A 21262-nucleotide genomic window follows, 5' to 3' on the forward strand; every position below is an offset into this window, starting at 1 on the left:
ATATGCTGGTACTTTAAAGCAATGATACTGAGCATATCTAATAACTGTGGAATTATAATGTGATATGGTGTTACTCTAATTAAAGCACAGGTATTCCATATTTTTAAACACATGCGAGAGGAAATTTAAGTCTTTTTATATTTACCTGTAAATCAATAAATCTGAATTCCTTTTTATTAGTTTTCTTATGTTGCCAAACTTAGCACAAATTTAGTGGCTTAATGCAAAACAAATACATTAGCTTACAATTTTGTAGGTCAGAAGTCTGGTATGGGTTTCCCTGAACTAAAATTAAGGAATCAGCAAGCTACCTTCTTTTCTGAAGGCTTTAGGGAGAATTCATTTCCTGCTTCCTCCAGAATTATGGCAGAATTCAGTTCTTTGAGATTATAGGACTGAGGTCGCTATTTTCTTCCTACATATAAGCAGAGGGCCATATTCCAGATGCCAGCACATTCCTTGGTTCATGGTCCCAGTCCTTCATCTACAAAACCAGCAAAGGCATGTGGAGTCCTTCTCATACTGAAGCTCTTATTTACTGGTCTGCTTTCCTCCTCCACTTTTAAGGATTCGTGTGATTAGATTGGGTCTCCCTGGATCAAGTGATTAGATTGGGTCTACCTGGGTAATCTAGGATAATCTCCCCTGCTCAAGGTCTTTAACCTTAGCCACTTCTATAAAATCCCTTTTGCCAAATAAGGTAACATATTCATAGGTTCCACAGGATTAGGACACAGGTATCTTTGGGGGCCCATTATTCGGCCTATCACAGCTTTTATATTATGTTCTTTTTTACCAACATGCTGTGCCAGTGGTACCAATCTGTGGGACACTAGACAAACATTTTAGCCTGATTTTCCACATTTGTAAAATAAGGGAATTAAACTTATTGAATTTTAAAGTTGCTTCCAGCTCTTACCTTCCTAGAATTCTTTGAATCCTATGTTAGAAGGAGACATGGGGATGTGAACCAAATGATCAATGTGGATATTATTATTTTCTATTCATGGATTTTGCTGGAGTGTAGATTTCATATAATCCTGGCTAACTCCCTTCTTTTCACACTTGGTAATCTTCTTTGAAGGCAGTCAATCTCTACAAAAGTTGACTTCTTCAGAAAGAAATTGACTTACCTCCTCAAACCTGTAATAACTGGTCCCTTGAGATTTTTTATCTACTTATTATTTACTTTATACCTTAGGTACACTTTTCTGCAACTCTTTGCTACATTTTTTCCTTTTGTCTGATTGATAAGGTGTAAAAGAAATTGTTTTCCCTTCAATTCAGTTTCTTAATGAGACAGATACTACCTGTACCCAGATGTAATCAATGCTTCCCATAGTCTTAACATATATACTGCCTAAATTACCTTTAAAGAAATATACAGATCAGCTGTTTTTATTTGTACCATAAAATCAACCCTTAATTTGCTTATGTACAACAGGGAGGACATGTTAGTATCTAACTCCTGGAGTTGTAGAAATAAAAAATGATAATTCATTTACTGTACCTGGCTCCACACTGAACATTTAGAAAGTACTCAATAAATGTGAACTATTATTATTGTTTGAATGGGAGTGGGAGTGGGGATGAACAGCTCATCCTTGTCTGTCCAGGAATTTCTGGTTTTAGCATTTAAGTCCTGAGTCCTGGAAAACAATTCGTCCTAGGCAAACAGGGGTGGTATTATTTAGAGACAGCTAAATCTGAATATTGGCTCTGCCTTCTACCAGCTGTTTTACCTTAAGGAAATTGTTAAATATTTGAACTACAATTTCCTTATCTGAAAATATATGTGAGGACTAAATAAGTAAGCAAATGCCTGCACAAATAGAATAAATAGTAGTGCCCTTATTCATCCTGCTTAAAAATCTTTACTGCCTTCTCTCTACTTATGGAATTAAGGACAAAAGCTTTGCCTGTTATGAAAAGGCCCTTCAAGATCAGTTTCTAACATTGCCTTTCCAGGAAGTATACCATTATATCTTTTCTACTCATTAGTAATGATAACAACATTGATGATGCTGATGATAGCCAACATTTATCTAGTGCTTTCTACATACCAAATACAGTTCTAAGCACTTAAGAAGAACCTAAACTAAAGATCCCCAAAACTACTATTTCCTGTACACACTACTCTGTTATCTACAGCTGGCTCAATCCTTTGCCCATGCTATTACCAGAGACTAAAAATCCTTCCTGTTTATCCTTTAAGATCCTGCTAGAATGTCGCCTCCTCTATGGTATCTTCTCATACTCCACAGGACAGGCATTTCTCTATTGTCCTTCACTGACCCCCAAACAATTTATGCATTGCTTTGTGCACTTCCTACCATGGGACTATTCACATTGGATTGAATATATACTCTTTCAATGTCTCTTTTATGTATTTGTATCCTTTACAAGAAAAAAAAATCTGTTCCTCTTCCTGTTCCTAACAACATGCACAGGACTGGATTGGTTTTTGGTCTGTCTGTTTAATAAATGAGAAATTATATATTGGAAGATCATGAATATGCTTTATGCTGCACGATCCCCCTATGGTTAATAAAATAGAAGCAATCAATATCTATTGCTCATATTACTTATGGACAATTATAATAGTTGATTTCTGTGTTGAGATTCATGTGACTTTAAGAACTATGGAGTATAGAAACTAAATAATTTCATAACACATTTATTTCCCATGAAATAAAATACCTCAGTAGAAATGGAGGCCGAGGTGCTTGTTGCTGAAATCTGTCACTCAAAATCGGAAGAAAACAGATGTTACAAATAAGGCTACTAAATGCCCAACATAAATGTATTGAAATAGTGGACTCCCTCCCATGACTTGTTCTGCTTACTGCTTAGAAACCTTCAGACATTAATCTGTTGTCTTAACTGTTGCTCTGGTAGTAAAACAACTAAAATATATACTATTAAGACCTAATAGTGTCACTCTTACTTGAGATTTAAGGAGTTTGTCCTCTAACTCTATTTTGAAAATGGAAATCATTAAAATAGTTTCCCAGACTGATAAGCACGGGGATAACTTGACCAACGACTCAGGAAATAACCAAGTTTTAAAAACTGAGTCTAATTCTATGTCAGCATTGGCCTCCATTTTGATTAGAAACTTGGTTAGAAAAACTGACCATTTTTGCCTAGGTTAAAAAAGATTATACAATTACTTCTTTCCTATAAGGTCCCAAGATGACTGTTTTTTATAGTTATACTTTCCAATTATTAAGATATCTAGTTGAAAATTAAGGCTTTAAAAAGAATCAAAATACAAGTATCAAAACCTAGCACACTAGTATTTCTTACAATTTACTGGTATACTAACTTTTGTGGATAATATTTGAAATATTTTTTTCATACTTCTTTTTTGTAATTTATCCTGGTCGATGTTCCCATTAAATAGTATGTTTTACAGCATTTATTACCAATATCAATATTATTGATATTACAGGTAATAGGTCACATTCATTTCATGCATAGTTTTTCACATAACTTTGCAGTAAACAATGGATTGATGTCTCATAAATTTTCATTGTTGTCATGTGGCAGGTGAAATGGGTTTCCCAGATTCTGAGAGATTTGAAATCACCAGATTACATGGAACTTTTCAAGTCATGTTTGTTTGTGCCAATATGGGAAATGTGTGATAGCATGTAACATGTGGTCAAGTTCCAGAATTGGCTGAATCTCCTTGGCAGGATCATCTCTAGGTGAAAATTCAGTTCAAAAATTACATCGAGACTCTTAATAGTATACTCTGTTGTTGTTTCATGATACTTGTATACAGTACATGGCTGTTGAACGATAATGGATTGAATGCCAGTTCTCTGTGACTCATCAGGAAACAAAGTTTTACTAAGACTACTTATTTCCTCCCCTAGCCTATTTCCTGCCATGTAAATTTATCAACAGAGTTATACACAAATAATTGGGGTACCAAAAAACCCCAGATGATGAACCTTTTGAGCCTTAAACTTAAAATGTACAGTGAAACATTTTGTTAGGACTATCAGCACTTGTCTCTGCTGCTAGGCCTCTCAGAGCAAGGGATGTTATGTTTTAGTTGCTCAGCATTTGAACTTGTTCAAATAAACCGATTCATTTTTATAGTCTTTCTGGAGACAATGCATAGTGAATCATTAACATTATTATTATTTCACTTACAGTCAGACTGATAGCCTCACTTAGCAAAGGGAACTGGGGTGGATTCCATTATTCGTTCAGAAAAAATTCCTACTCTAACATAAATGTTGCTCAGGATAAAGCTTTGAAATGGATCCTGATTCTTTAAATTCTTTCCTGTCTGTTTCAGGAAATAGTGAGATCCTGTTGATAGTAAAGTACAATGTGTCTAAAGTTCACTTCTAAACACTCTGCTCTGTGCAATGAAAGTCATCTGCATTCTCTTTATAATTCAGAGCCACAAGAGATCTGTCTAATCTCAGAGATCTAATCCAGTATCATTTAGGAAAAAAATCCTTGATAATAATTCTGCCCATCAGATTAGTGAAAGCAGTAAAGCTGTACAGCCTCTGTAGACTCAAAAAGATATTATGAGACAGGGGAATAAGGACCTGGATTATGGTTTGGGAGATTTAGTTGTTTGTAAAAATAAAATGATTAGTACAGTTATTCAAGTTTTTAATCAGCTAAAGCAAATGGCATCTGTTTGTTATCGTTCTTTCTACAGAAGACAAAGGCTCAGGTCCCAATGGTGCTGACTGCTGGTCCCAAGTGGCTGCTGGATGTGACTTGGCAAGGAGTGGAAGACAACAAAAACAACTGCATTGTGTACAGCAAAGGTAAACACGAGATCATTTCCCTCTCTCTTTGGAAGCACTGAAACCTGAGTACTGCAAAACACTACTAGATGAGCTGGAATGGGAATACAAAGTAAAATTTGATCCTTTCTCTTCCTTTTCCCATTATGAGCCTCTCTAAACCTGTATTTTCAGTAAGGCCAGGTGTTTTCTTCCTGTATATATGAGAAAAAGTATCAGGCCATTAATTACTTAGTGCTGTGTACATTTATCAACATCCTGTATTGGAGTGGCCTGACTGGTACCCTTCTCTTGCTGTTTTATTGATAGGCCTGGTTTGATGAAATCCCAGATTCCTCTCTTAGGCATTATCTATCAAAAGTAAATTCCTTTTGAAATGTAGCAATCCATGTCAAGGTGCATGCTCCAGGAGGCACTTCCTTCAGCCTGTTTCTAAAATCCTGTATGATGAGAGGAGAGCTGAAAATGAAACCATTGCAAAGACTGAGACTTCTTCCCCATGGTGATATCTGAAGGGCAGGAGGCAAACGGGAGAGAGGAAGCTGCTGGCTTGCAGAGCCTTGCCTTTGATTTGCTCAGTGTGACATCAACCTAGACTGCCTCATAAAGCTACGCCCTGGCTACAAAGGAGCTATAACTCTGTGAGGGCACATCATGGGACCTGCTCTCCCTTAACACAGGGCCTTCCTTGTGTGTGGTGTGATTTTGGTCACTGTTCTCCACTGAAATCTTATAGTGAAACCCCTAATCTTGCTTCTTCGTAAATATTGCAAAACCTTGTGCTTCTCATGTTTAATTTCTTTTAGCTTTCTTTTTTAACCAGATAGACCTACTGAGATCAAAGATGTATTTGCACATTGAACCTAGAAACCATGAAAGCATACAAGAGAACAAGCAAATAAGAACCCCTATCAATATATTAACATATAAAACACTAATTATAACATCAAAGACTCTAAAAAACCTGCTTGAAACAATTACAGTTTCTTTCCTATGATCATCACAATTTATACACTTGTAAGAGGATTGCCTTTAAACTACCATAAACCTTTGAAAATTGAAACACCAGAAAGAGTGAATTTGCAAGCTAAAAGAACAGTGCATACCAGGATCTGATTATATTCCTTTTCTTTTCTGATTATATTGCTGGGCTTTTCCCCACTAATTTTTTCTAACCTGAAATACCTGTGGTATGTTGGTGGGAATTGTTAGCTAGAAGAGAAGTAAGATTTTCCCAGGATATGTCAATGTGGTCTATCCAAGTGGAAATGGAGTGAACCAACTTAACAGAGACCACATTCAGAATGCAAAAACCTACAAATCATGTCTTGGAATGTAGGACCAATGGTTGGGGAAAATTCTTCTTGTGTAGTATGTTTTCTCCATTATATGGAGGAACCAAGGAAATAGCTTTTCCTCTGACATAATCCAAACCCTTTGCATTGCATTTTTAAATTGGGCATTCTTTTAGGAGAGATGATTCTTAGGATAAATGAAAAAAAACATAATTAAATTATAATCCCATATTCAGTGGGATATTTTAGCTTGACCATACTCATGTGTTTGTATTATGGTCAGCTATACATGAAAACTCTTGACAATAAACAATTTGTGATGGTTTATGGACGCACATTGATTAACTCATAAAGCATGCATTGATCCCAACTACGTGCTAGTTTTGTGCATTGATAATAATGGCCATCATTATTTAAGCACCTCTTGAATTCTCTTTTTGGTTCCCTCATAGCAAATTGCATACATTTCTCTCATTGTTCTTAATTGCCTTGTTTTATGGTCATCAGTTTATGCTTCTAAGAAAAGAGTAAGTAAAAAATTAACTATTCATGTCTACCTTTTCAATCTACCCTTTATTTCCTAAGGACAAGGACTGGGTCTTAGTCACTTTTCTGTCCTGCCTTTGGCATTCTGCCTGTGGAAAAAAAAAAAAAGCACTAAGTGAATATTGATTGGATGGCCTGATAAACAAATGATGAATGGTTGCCAGACACTATGCGAGACACTTCACATAAGATGATGATGAACCATATGAAATTGTTGCTATTCAGTAGCTTTTTAACCTATAAAACAGTAATTTTATGTTGTTCAACTTGAAATAACAGTTGGTTTTGCAGTTCGAACACCAGGAACTGCAATAACTACTGTATATGCATTGTTTGATTTAATTCTCATTTATTTACTACTCCATTTTACAAAAGGTTGAATTGACATTTAAGTAGGTTAAGTAACTTGCCATGGTCACATAGCTCTTCTGTGGTTGAAGTGGAGTTCAAGCACACATCGATCTAACTTTGAGTCTGAGTTATACGTACTGGAACACGCTCTAGCTGTATTAAGCTTAAAAACAGCTCTGGGAGATAGGTAGTGATTTTGCATTTTACATATGTGACCTATAAACATAGTTATAGAATTTTCTTTGGTCATGGAGCATTAACGATGGTGTCAGATTCGAGTCCAGGTCTTTAGAAGTCACAAAGCCTGTGCTCCTAGTACTGCGTGACTCAGCCTTTCTCCTTGCTGCAGTTAGATGACGAGTAAATCCTTGCAAGCCACTCAGGCATTATGACCAGAATTTAGAGTAGTGCTTTGGCATTACCCAAAGTGTATTCTACAGGACCTGAAGATTAAAGAAAGATTAAAGATTAAAGAAAGATTCCAATGACCAAATATTGTCTAGCAGTGGCCTCTCCTGAAAACTCACAGTATGTCCCGTTGTCAATGCTCTGAGAAGTCCTCCAGTAAAGAAACCTGTTTAAGTCACATGACCATAGGCTATCCATTTTTTTTTTCTTTCCAGTGGACATCCATTGGAACTAATGCTTTGGCTAACACATTTTGGGAAATTCTACTCTGATCTCCTAGATGAGCTTCAAAGGCATGAAGCTAATTCCTACTATTCAGCTTACCTTGGAAGGAGGGGACTGATCTATTCAGAATATGTGCCAAAGTTCTGGATTTTACTAGGGATCAGCCGGCTAATGGAAAAGGTGATCCAGAAAGAGCTTCTACCAGGACCCCTTGGGCTCTGGAGTCTCCTGTCACCACAGGCTGTAGATACGACAAAGCCTACCCCCCCACCCCAAAAGAAAGTTTTGTACATGAAACGGTTTGGAAATTTGGATTTAACAAATATTGACCTGACAATCCATAATGAGTAAAGCACATTCATAATGTGTATGTTATTTATTCATTTGGGCTCCTTTATTTGCAAGTGATAGAAATCCAATTGAAATGGCTTGTGCAAAAAAAAATGTATATATATGTGTATGTGAATGAGTGTGGGTTGAGGGTGAGGGTTTCATCAGCTCATATCAGTGAGAATCCATGGACATTCTGAACTTTAGGAATAGCTCAATCCAGAAGCTCAAACTTTGTCTCCAGACTGTCTCTCTATATCTTTTGCCTCGTCCTTCTTATGTGGGCATCATTCTCAGGCAAGTTCTCCTTGGGTAGTGGCAAACCCCAGACATATTCTTCCAGTACAGGAACTCCAGTGAAAAGAAAATTTTTTGAGGTTTTGATTGGGGCACATACCTATCTACCTATCCTTGAGACAATTAAACATGATGACTCTCTGGCCAGGCCATAGTCATCCTTAGGTCCCATGAGTCGAATTCTACATGAACCCCTGAGACGGAGGAAAATAGTCCCCCAAAGGACTACTGCCAGAAGAGAAGAGAATGGTTGCTTAATTGGCTGTCATCCATGACCCCAGATGATATACAATATTCTTGTTGCCTAAGGAGCTCTCAAAAAATGAACATAAATTCCTGATGATACAATTGCATCTCCTAATTTTGTTTCCTAGCAAAGAACCTAAATTACTGATGAATCTTATGCCAAACTTAATATTATAGGACATCACTATCTGAGAAGATAGCATTTCCTATTTACAAATAGAATATAAAATGCATATGTGTATCATTTCTTACAAAATGCTTGACTGTGAGATTTTGATAATATTTTCTAAGGGTATGGAAGATAGGCTGCTTAATTTTTAACTACTTCCATTTAAGAGACATACTTGCTTTTTAAAGTATTATTAAATGTGAACTAGTAGCAAAATTAAGTATAACTATAAAGCTTTCATTTTCAGTGTGTTCATCAAATCATTATAAAATTATATTCTATCACTTAGTGCTTTTTAACACACTGCCATCATCTTGTTCTACCAAAGTAAAAAAAAGTATAGTATTTGGCATTATTATAGCCTGATATACTTTTTTCTTGCCTCAACTACCCCCATCATTCCAGAAAGTAATTAGCTCATCCAGACATTGATGGACCAGACTTTTTGGGTCGTCTGTTTTTTGCCTTTATTCTTAACAGACTCCAGATAATTCTAATTTACTTATCTCCAATGGAAAAACACTAAAAAGCACCATGCTGAAGTTAACAGAGCTCTGCCTCAAAGGGTGGAATAGCAAAGGCTGACATGCCTACCCCTAAAATCCACTAATGCCTGGTAAGCATTGGAGATCCACTTCTTTTCTATATACTATTATGTCCTTTACAATTTTTCAAAGCATGGTGACTTTCCAGATGTGAAAAATAAAGAGGCTACATAGAAGTTGATGTTTTAGGGTGTTCAAAATTAGACATTAATATCTTCCAGGTGGGTCCATTCATTCAGTTTACTTCAAATGAGGGGAAAATTAAGTTTTTTGTCTTTTATGGTGTTGTTATTTCAGATTAGCCATACTCTCTAATTCAGCAGATCAGGAGAATACACATTGTCAATCCAAAGAGTGAAGAGTATCAGCTAACCCTTACTTCCTGCTTAACAATAGATGACTTCTTTATATGTGAAAGTCCAGGATCATTGTAAAATAAAAAAAAAATAAAAATAAAAACTTATATATTCTATGAAACCTTGGGGAAATCAATTAACCTCTCTGAATCTTGTTTTTTCTCAACTGTAAAAGTAGAATAGCAATGATTACCTTGTAGGATTCTTCTCAGGAAGCACCAATATACAAAACCATTTGTATTATTATATTATGCTGCTGATTATCTCATAATCAGTCCAATTTGCCCTTGTGGTCCAAAGTAAGTAAAAAATTAAAGGATATGAAGCCAGGTCTCTATATTACTATCAATCAAGAAAACATGATCATTTGATATCAGATTTAGACCCACAAATGGGTCCCACTTAGTCACCGTGAACTCATGTATGTCTGCAGAAGAAAATGTCGTGAAATCAGAGGTCTGAAACCTATGTCTGAGGACATCATTGGATTTTCCCCCCTGGGGCATATAATATTTTAATTTTACTTTTTAACTTTCTATTTTTAAATACTTTGAAATGTACAGTACAGTTGCAAAAATAATACAAATCCCATACAGAGAACTCCAACATACCCCTCCCCAACCACTCCCAGATACCCAGATCCACTGATTTTAATATTTTGCCACATTTGCCATGTAATTCTATCTATATTACCATTTGCAGAACACATGAGTGTAGGTTGTATACATCCTGTTCCTTGAACATTTAATACTGCCATGTACCTTTCCTAAAAACAAGGATATTCACTTATGCAGCCTTTGTCACCACCTTAAGTATTTATCAAGTTCAAGTAATTTAATATTGATATTAAGTTTATATTATATATTCCAATTTTTTCATGTCTTAAGAATGTCCCTTTGAGCCAATATTTTTATTTTTAATAAAAAGTTTAATCCTACCATGAAGATGATAACGATGATACTATTAATACTCTCATTCATTGAGCATTTGTTTTATCTCACTGTTTTAAACACTATATACATTTTCTTATTTACCATTACAACAAATTCGTATTGTAAGCATCACTATTCCCATTTTACATATGAATAAACTGAAGTTTAGATAAGGTAAGTAGGTAGTTCAAGAATACTCAGCTCATACATGATGAAGTTGGGATCGTATCCTAAGCATGTTAACTTCAGTTCCCAGGTAAACAATCAGCAGAGCTTTGGAGATGCCGTTTCCTATGCCAAGATTACAGGTTTTAGCTCTTTTTCACAAATTTGCATACATGTTTGTGAGCAAAACTTGTTTTCATTCTGTGGTTTAGCATTAAAGATAAGATGTTCAAGATTTAAAACAGCAGTGGTATTCTAATTTCTATTGCTTCTTCACCACAGCAATAGAGAAATCATGTAGAAGACTGTATGCTAATCTCAGAATCACTCTTTGACCATGTCCAAAGTTCTGTTTGCTTGTTTCCACAAATGTAGCCATGCTATTAATTCATTTAATCTTTTATTGATTGTCTACTATGTTCAAGGCTCTATATTGGGTACTATTGAAATAACGACAAATTCTATAATGGCCTAACTTGAGTGAACTACTTTCTGCGTACAGACCAAATTGATCATCTTTTCAAAATATAGATCTTTCATTATAAGGACTCCAGAAAAAATCTGGGCACTGTTCCAATTTAATATAGAGGGTTTGTTACATGTTACTAGTATTTTGAAAAGCAGCTTTGTCTAATGTGGCAGCCAGTTTTCACACTAGCTTACCTGCAAATGTTTAACATCATCTAGGGGTCTGGTGGTACATGAATAAACACATTTTAAAGGAAAAAAATTGTGCTCATATTTTAAGTGATTATTTAACAATTCTTTAATTCATAGAAAATAGACAACTGTTGTCTAGTTTATGGCATTGTTAAAACGGTGTGTTTCTCAACCAAATATTTAGCAGCAGGAATTATAAAATCATAAGGCGATTAAGTTAGCTAGTTGCAGAATTCCAATATTGCTTTTTAAATGACTTCAGGATATAGGAGGTACTAAGGTTATTATCTGTTATCAGGAATACAGTGGAATTGTACAACTGGATAATAACCAAACAAACTGACACAATGTAAAATTACATTATCAGTGTGTTAAAACAAAATTGCACCCTAAAGGAGTCCACATGCCAGCTCAGAGCTGCAGTGTAATTATGCTTAACTCTGATAATTAAAATACAACAGAGATCAACAGAATCATTTTCATTAAGAAAATTACTAATGATGGTGGTATAACAGTAATTGATTGCAGAGCACCACAGGATAACGTGATGCTGAAAACCCAACATGTTTCATGAACGTCTAAGGACTTTTCTGGTTATGTTCTATAAAAATAAGAGATATATTTTGAGGAGGGAGCAAATGATTATGCCTGTTCTAGAAATCAGTGATTATAAAAATGGCTGCTTTAGAGAACTACTATTTTGATTCAAATCATTATTTCTAAGGGATTCTTAAGGTCAGGAAAAATGACCCCAACAGTGACTAGGTTATTTACAATAGAACTATCTGCTGCAAATTGCAGAGTGACAGCAACTTCAGCAAACTCAGGGCCTTCCGTCATTTCCATTTCTTACTATGCATTTACTGTTTTTTTACAATTATGTACATGATTTACTGATGTTATTTCAGTCTGAGTCTGGCTGTGCCGAGTACTTTATGTCCTTAGTTATTATTAATGTATGCTCTAAGATGTGAAAAATGCACTTGTTTTCATATTAACATCACTGTGAGTTTCCTTAATGAAATGTTGGTAAGTAACCCTACATGATAATGCCATTAGTTACCTCTGTGGATTAGATGTGCTGTCATGTGTTGGGCAAAAAATATCGTCAACCACCCCAAGTCCATGTGTGAATGAAGCTTCTGTCTCTTAGGGGTAAGAACCCAGTTAGAATGTTGGCAAATGATAAGAACTAAGAATATATCAGTTGTATAAGTATAAAAATGAAAAATGAAGAGCGGGGTCTTTTGAGAGCTTACTCACTATCATTCAGGGATGTTAGCTTGTCATTCAAAGAGATGTTAATCTTGAAAGCTATCCCCAAATGTATCTTTTTCAGCTCAAATGAGGGACAACTCTTTAGGGTAGTTTTTTTTTTTTTCCAGAATAAGATATTGTGAATACCTTTTTAAAAAAATCCTGTTACATAGAAAAAAGTATTAAAATTATAGGTGTGGAAAAAGCAGAATATGTGCTTTTGTGCCTGGTATGACTATAATTATATTTAATTTTTTAAAATGTCTGCATAGGGAATCACACTGGAAAGAAATATCTTGAAATTATAAAAGTATTTAAAGGTACTAAGATTTGGAGAGACTTTTTTTGTATCCCTTTTTTATCATTTTCTTCATTTTGATTATATTACTTATATAATTTGAGATAATATTTATAAATGGAAATGCCTCTTTGTCTTAATCACATTCTTGCTGATCTTTTCATACAATCCTGACAGAACAAAAAATCTTGACCTTACCACAAAGAGTGCCTCTCCCACAGAAGTTAAATTATTTCCTAGTGATATAATTATTTTTTACTATCTTCATTAATATCCTAACACTTTGTTTTTCCTAGGATAATTTTCCAAATAAAATAAGAATATCTGAGCACATGCTCTGCACACGATACAGCCCAGGTATATATAAACACCCCTCTACAACCTTCTACCCCTTCCTCAACTTCCAAACTCCAGCTTATTAAATGAACTTAATTGATGAATGTGACATAATACTGGCTTCAGTCTCATATGGTCAAGGACAGTTTTACAAGGATGTGGGATTTTGATTGGATATTTAAAGTTGTGTATAAATTTGAATTGGCAGAGAAATAGCAGGAAGGTATTTGAGGTGGTTGAAATTTCCTGCCTGCAAGCTTTAGGCTGCCATCCATGTATATGTGTGTTCATGAGACCGTCAGTACACAGCTGAGTTACAGCAGGGAATTTAGGGGCAAGCATTCAAAAATTTCTTTGACCATGTTATTGACTCACTGGAATGCTCCCTCTGAGTCCTTTTTCTGGAGGTGGTTGACAGCTTCTGAAGGCTCTGGAGCACATATGAAAAAGTTAGGATTTTAGTGAGATTACTGTATCAAAGGTTAAACTCAAAGCCATTCATTAATAAAACCAAAACTTCATCTGTTAAGGAAAGAATGTTGGTAGCTTTAACTATCCAGAATATAGTAATAAATCGTCCTCCTTTCCTACTCTTCACATGACTCCAGCTATGTTTTGACACTGATGAACCACCAATCTACTTACCTATCATCATCATTTTCCTATCAGCCCCCTCGTGCCCTTACTTCTAGGTTATCTGGCTTGGATTCCGTGAGTCCATCTTATTCATCATTCTTGTACATCATCCTTCTCTCTCTTTGGCCTTTACTGGTCTGGGGAAAAAATCATCCTGGTCAAATTCCTCTTGGCTATATCTAAGCAGCAGAAATTCAGTGAAGTTACTATTTGTGAAGTGCTTAGGATGGCATCTGATCCACAGTGAGTGCTATATACATGTGCATTGAAAGTAAACACAAAAATCAACATGCTCACATGTTTTACCTTATACTTGACCAGAAGATGAATGTAGGTGCTCTGGGTATGTAGCTTAGCAATCTGAGTTTATTGGCTATTTCAGACTTCTCTCATCCTCAACATAGAACATCTCCTGTTCCACAATGATGTTGCTCCTTATTTCACAGAGAAATTGGAAAACTGAAAGCACTTGTAATCTTCCAATGACTGCCCATCATAATTAGGCTAATTACAGGGATCTATGCAGCCTATGGGCCAAATTGAGCCTACTCTTTGTTTTTGTAAATAAAGGGTTATTGGAACACAGCCACACCCATCTGTTTACTTCTCATCTATTGCTGCTCTCACACTCTATCAAAGTTGAGTAGTTGTCACACAGAACACCTGACTTGCAAAGCCTAAAATATTTACCTTTAGGCCTATTATAGTAAAAGCTTACCAACCCCTGGACTAAAACTACAACGTATTTTGGCCTAACTGGCCCTATGTGATCCTCCCCTGTATACTTCTGTGCCTTCATTCCCTTTTACTCTCCAACTGTTCTGCTGCAGCTGGGCACAGTCCTTCTTGCATTTGCTTGAAAATACAAAGAATGCCTCTGTCTCAGGCCTTTGCACTGTGCTGGGTCCCCACGTTGCTTGCTCTCCACTTCATCCAGAACTCTCCCCAGATGTCATCTCATGAAGCAGATCTGCCTAACTACGTGTCTAAAACTCTTATCTTTACACTTGACATTTTATCATATATTATAAAAAATTAATGTTGCTCTTTGACCCCTGAAATGGGTGTTCTCTAAGGACATGGATTTTGATTGTTTTTTTTTTGACTATGCATGCCTATGGTAGGTGTTCAATATATGAATGAATGGATACGTGAATGGCTTGCAATGTTTTTAATATGGAAAGCAATATATGATAAATATTTAATAATAATCGCAATTATCTTCTTGACTTTAACTTTCTAAGATGTCCTCAAATTTTATCCTTAACTTTGCTACTGAATTTTTTTAATTATTAGATTTATAATTTACAAGAAGCCATTCTTGTTCTCTGACCATTCCTATTTTCAACATTTTGCTCTTTTTATACGGATATTTTCTTACTTTTTCTTGCCAGTTTTGGTCCCTGTTTTTCATGTCGAGGCTTTCCTCAGATGGCAGGAGATCCTTGCGTCCTTGGATATCTACCTTTTTTTCTTTTTCTTTTTTTTTATGAGTGGGGCACTGAAGGTTGAATATAAGAGCAGTGTGAGTGAGCAGAAGGGCTTGTCAACTGTTGGGTTTTGCATAAAGTAATAGAACAGCAACCTAACCATGGTGATTAGATCCCCAAATGACATCATACGTTATGTTTGCATTTTTTCCCCCTTAGCATGTGAGCTTCTCCAGAGAATGACAGTCTCCTCTCTGAGATATAGGAACCTTGCAGCCAGCATTCTCAGGTCTTCGAGAATGGGACTGGATGGTACAATGGAGAAGCCCTATCACCTTGCTGAGAATGTAGATGTTCTTTAATCCTCTGATTTCAGATGACACTTTAGCTTCACAATTTGCTGAGCCTGTGTTCTTAAATCGAAAGCTGCTCTCTTCCATTTCTCCAGAAATTAAGTCTCCATCTCCTAACAGAGTAGGGAAGGGTGGTCCCCTATCCCTGTAGGGAAAGGAAGAGCATGGAGGGCTATATACTTCTTACTCAGACATGGTTCTTCAAATTTCCTGAACTTGTTTTTGACTTGCTAACTTCAGATTTCTTCATTTCTGTATGGTTTCTGCCTGCGTGATTCCACTACAGTGGCTTTCCCATAGCCTCCTGTGGTTTCCTTGCTGCTAAATTTACATTCCATTTGGATTGTCTACTCTATTTCATCTAATTCTGTTTATCACTCTGTCATTTTTAAAAATTTTCTTCCCTAGAAGTCACATAACCCCTACTTGTTGGACTTCCTCCTATAATGCTGATCAATCCCTCTTCTTGTCCAGTGTCTGGTTTCTCCATCACTGTCTACCCATTAAATGTTTGTCATTCCCTAGATTTTTATCTTCTCATTTATGTTTTTCTTAGGTAATCTCATCTATCGTTTTTAACTGCCTGACCCCTTTCAACCTCATTTCGTATTCTTCCTCCATAGATACCCTATGCTCCAATTATACTCACTCATTTAAAATCCTTCCAGTGTCCCAAGCTTGCTCTGCCTTTGTGTGTGATGTTTCTTCTGCCTAATAACCTTCTCCCAACTTTATCATTGCTATCACGCACCTCTCATAGTTTAGCTGGTATCAGTGCCTCTGAAAAGGCTTCTCTGTCCCACCTCCATGGAGGAAATTTCCCAGCCTGTGCTTTGTGCCAAGCTGGTTGGAAACTCCTCAAAGGTAATGGGCTCCATTTCTCACCTCTCTAACTCCAGAGCTAACACATAGCATGCACTCAGTGAATTCTGAATTATTTTATGAGTTTTATGAGGCATCCCTCAACAGAATAAATTCTAGTGTGCCTTAATTTAGTTTCAAGAACTGCTAGCATGGAAACATTTCTCTCCAGGTCTAGAAGAGTATTCTATCTCTTAGTAAGATTTTTTAAATCTTAGGAAATCTGGAACAAAGATACCTTTGGAATATCCAATACTTGCATGACATATATTGTATTATATCAGGAGGCATGAGGGTAAATAAGAGAATTTGGAAAAATTAAAAACTACACAAGTCCAAAAGATACTGTGAAGCCATCAGGTTTTCTCTGACAACCTTGCACAGCAGCCTTGCCAAGACACAGGCTTGCAATTACTGAGCAATTCTTGGTGGATCTGTTTTACTTTCTCCTGTGTCTGTTGCACTCTGCCCTTCACTGGGGGAAATCACCCAGCCTTCAAGTCTTTGCTCTGAGAACTGAAGTTGGACGCTCTTCATTTTCCCCTTGGTGTATAAGTCAACCCCTATTTTTAAACTTAGAATGTCACCTTATATATATCCATGATATGCAGTAGATACTTCAAAGAAGATATATTCTCATTGGTCTGTCTGAGGTCTGTGAAGACTGTCAACCAAGATAGTATATCATGGTCTTGCAAGCAGGAATATCCCAACCAAGGGATTGGATGAGAAATGCATGCATTTTAAGTATGAACAAATAAGATCTTTCTATCTATTTATGTAGTTCTATCTACCACCCACTGAAATTTGATGAGAATAAATTAATTTAAGCCAGTTTTCTTTCAGAAATCTAGTTTTTCTCATCATTGTCTGGTCTACAGAGACCAGTAAAGATTTTCAAGAATGACTACTCTTCAACCAATTGAACACCCTTTACTTAGTGCAGTCTTTCAGAAAATTTAGGTCTCAGAGGTTTAACATGAAACTTAACTTTTTCAGAATATTTATCAAATATTGATAATTAGCAGTTTAAGTTTGCACAATGAATTTGATCAAATGAGCCATATGTGATATTTCTGGCCCCCCAAAGATTTAAGATTTGTGTATGAAATGGTAATAATTTGGAGTGTCATGATGTCAGAGCTAGTTTGGTTCATCATCAGTAATATTTCTGTTATCTTGCTGTGTTTTGAGTGTAGATTCCTGGAATAAACTGTGATGTTTCAAATGAAACATTTTTATCTATCAAATCCAGAATGGCTTGATCTTACCCCTGAGAAAGTAAATAAAGTGGCCTATAAGGGACTTTTAGACCAAACTAAGAATAATTAGTTTTACAGTTTAGTAGAGATATAGATAAATGGTATATTTTCTATCATTGGGATGAAGTAAGGAGAAAATGTATAATGAAGAAAATGGACAAGTTACTTTGCATCTTAATAATGGCTTTAAATACAACTTTTTAGTTAAATATCAAGAGAAATTAAGATAATCATCTTTACACATAGGCAAGAATGAAGCAAGGTGAATTTTGTTGTGTATTCGTCAAGTAATTGAAATATTAGTTGAGTAAATGCTAAGTGCCAGGTAGAGATCCTCTTAACTTTTTGAGATATGTTCAAGTTAAGATTTACATTGCTTTGATCCTGGAGTATGATTTATCCATATCTAAACAACCTTAAAAAAAATTGGCTACTGTATACCTACTTAAATTGCGGTCTGCTAACCTGCAATATGGTATCAGCTTGTTAGCAATGCAAACCTCCTACCCCATTCAAACCTACTGAATCCAAATCTGTATTTTAACAAAATTCCCCACACTAATGTGATTTGTGAACACATTTAAATTTGGGAAGGTTAATGATTACTGACATAACTTTAGCAGGACAGTACACTTTGGGATTGAGACAGTTAACCTTCTATATGCTAATGTAATAACTCTTTCTGAGGTGTATGAATTTATTTTCAGATTAGAAGTAAATCAGGGAAGCGGACTTGGCCCAATGGATAGGGCGTCCACCTACCACATGGGAGGTCCGCTGTTCAAACTCTGGGCCTCCTTGACCCTTGTGGAGCTGGCCCACGTGCAGTGCTGATGCGCGCAAGGAGTGCCCTGCCATGCAGGGTTGTCCTCCATGTAGGGGAGCCCCACGTGCAAGGAGTGTGCCCCGTAAGGAGAGCCACCCAGCACGAAAGAAAGTGCAGCCTGCCCAAGAATGGTGCCACACACATGGAGAGCTGACACAGCAAGATGATGCAACAAAAAGAAACACAGATTCCTGGTGCTGCTGATAAGGATAGCAGCAGTCACAAAAGAACACACAGCGAATGGACACAGAGAGCAGACACGGGGCGAGGGGCGGAGGGAAGGGGAGAGAAATAAAAAAAATTAAATTTAATTTAAAAAAAAAGCAAATCAGTGCAATTGTAGAGCAAGAGAAAATACCATAAAGGAAAAATAAAAATGCAGAAAAGTTCTTGTTTTTGTGTTTAAATATACTTCAGCTTGAGTGCTATCTTTTTTGGCACTCCCTCTGTAGCAGTTTAATATTATTGATGAATTCCAAAAAGAAATATTTGATTATGCTTGTAATCTGATCTGTCCCTGGGCATGATTGAGTTACGATTAGGACGATTAGGACGTTGAGTCCCCACCCCTTGGTGGTTGGGGACTCACAGATAAAAGGCATGGCAAGGAACAGAGTTGAGGGTTTTTCTGAGGTTGGAATTTTGATGTTGGAGTTTGATGCTGAAGACTTAAGCTGGAGCTCCGGGAAGTAAGCTTCCAGAGGAAAGAGATGCCAGTCCCAGGAAGAAAGGAATCTTGAACCCAGAGAAAAGCAAGCCCGAGGAAGGTAGGAACCTAGGAAACATGAACTGTTGCAGATGTTGGCAGTCATCTTGCTCCAAATAGACTTTGGTGAGGGAAGTAACTTATGCTTTATGGCCTGGTATCTATAAGCTCCTACCCTAAATAAATACCCTTTATAAAAGCCAGGCAATTTCTGCTATTTTTGCGTCAGCACCCCTTTGGCAGACTAATACACCCTCTCACCCACACAAATAGGACAATAGAGAAAAGAAAAGAACATAATGCTGTACTCTATTTAATGAGAGCATTTTATTGCTGTTTTTCCTCTTCTCTCTAATACCTCTTAATTTATATTAGGCATTATATTGTAATGCTGTTTCTTTTCAGGGTAAAAATGACCCCACATGGATAACTTTAAATCAATTCATTGTTTTTTTGCAAAACAAAATACTAAGTAAGTACTTAAGGGAAACACAGGTCTTCTGACCCCTGGAGCTCTCAGGAGACTTGCCTCTGTCATCCTTTCTGCAAAGCAAAAGAGGAAAGAAAAATAAATAAATTTGCTGAGCCACACATTTCAAGTTGTCGACAACCCCATCCACAAGAAAACAGAAGAAAATATATATGCTCTCTGTCCTGTCAAAAGGCTTCCACCTTATCTTGAGAGACTGTCAGGACAGGAACATCAGGGAATGGACAGGAGTCTATTAAATTAATAAGCTGCTGGATGGTGTCTGGAGAGTTATGATGCTCCATAAATCCAGTTTGATCATGGTGGACAAGGTTTAAATCTGCAGACTTCTAATACACAGCCAGTTCTTGGATTGGATTTGAAGTTTTGTGCTGGAGACACAGAGATAGTCCTGCAGCATGTGAATTAAGATTTATCTCTTTTTTTTTTTTTTTTTAACCTATACTTCTTTTTTCTTATACTACTTACAAAAATGAAAGCACTTTAGGGATCCTAGTAAATGTTACTGCTGGAAATGAAAGAACTGTTGTCAAGGTGAAACTGTGACCTACAAGCCTAAAATCAAACCTTGGTCATTCTACTGGAGCAGGCCCATCAGAACTGAATGTAAAAGGTCGGCAAGGCAGGAAAGATGCCTGAACTTATCTATAACCTATTTTATAGTGATGCCTGTCAAATTCTACTTGTCTAAATTTATGACAGAAAGAAAACTAATGGTGTCAGATCTGCCCTATAGTAATAAAAAAAAAAATCAGGAAATATTTTCTTCACCCCATTAAATAAAGTCCTCTGATACAGTGTTTACTGTGATAGAAGGTTTATTTGAGTTTTGGCTTCTAACTATTTAAAGCCAAAAAACTATGTTTTTTACTTCAAACAACTTCCCCAATAAACTATTAATTTTAGCTTGAGGACATTTATTTACATGAACTGATAAACGACATCCCTATAATAAAAAAAGTGGAATTCACACAAAAATCAAAAAATTCTCCCTATTGAATTGGTTTGTTACATTGGTTACAGTATTCAAAACCTGAGGAAATTGGGAAATGGACTTGGCCCAGTGGTTAGGGCGTCCGTCTACCACATGGGAGGACAACGGTTCAAACCCCGGGCCTCCTTGACCCGTGTGGAGCTGGCGCATGCGCAGTGCTGATGTGCGCACAGCGTGCCATGCCATGCAGGGGTGTCCCTCGCGTAGGGGAGCCTCACACACAAGGAGTGCGCCCCGTAAGGAGAGCTGCCCAGCACGAAAGAAAGTGCAGCCTGCCTAAGAATGGCACCACCCACATGGAGAGCTGACACAACAAGATGATGCAACAAAAAGAGACACAGATTCCCATGCAGCTGACAACAACAGAAGTGGACAAAGAACAAGATGCAGCAAATAGACATAGAGAACAGACAACCGGGGTGGGGCAGGGGGAGGGGAGAGAAATAAATAAATAAATAAATCCTTAAAAAAAAAGAAAACCTGAGGAAATTGTCAATTAGATGT

General features: G+C 36.6%; 1 protein-coding gene across 3 annotated transcripts in view; it reads left to right on the forward strand.

The window, feature by feature from the left end:
- Nucleotides 1-21262, forward strand: part of ZFPM2 (zinc finger protein, FOG family member 2) — a 464182-nt gene that overhangs the window by 305204 nt on the left and 137716 nt on the right. For all 3 annotated transcript variants that reach the window (XM_058275903.2, XM_004457555.3, XM_058275904.2), the window contains one exon: nucleotides 4694-4805. In XM_058275903.2, coding sequence (XP_058131886.1) covers nucleotides 4694-4805 — 112 coding nt within the window. The remainder of the gene's footprint in view (nucleotides 1-4693; nucleotides 4806-21262) is intronic.

Source organism: Dasypus novemcinctus, chromosome 14, assembly GCF_030445035.2.
Source record: "Dasypus novemcinctus isolate mDasNov1 chromosome 14, mDasNov1.1.hap2, whole genome shotgun sequence".
NCBI lineage: Eukaryota > Metazoa > Chordata > Mammalia > Cingulata > Dasypodidae > Dasypus > Dasypus novemcinctus.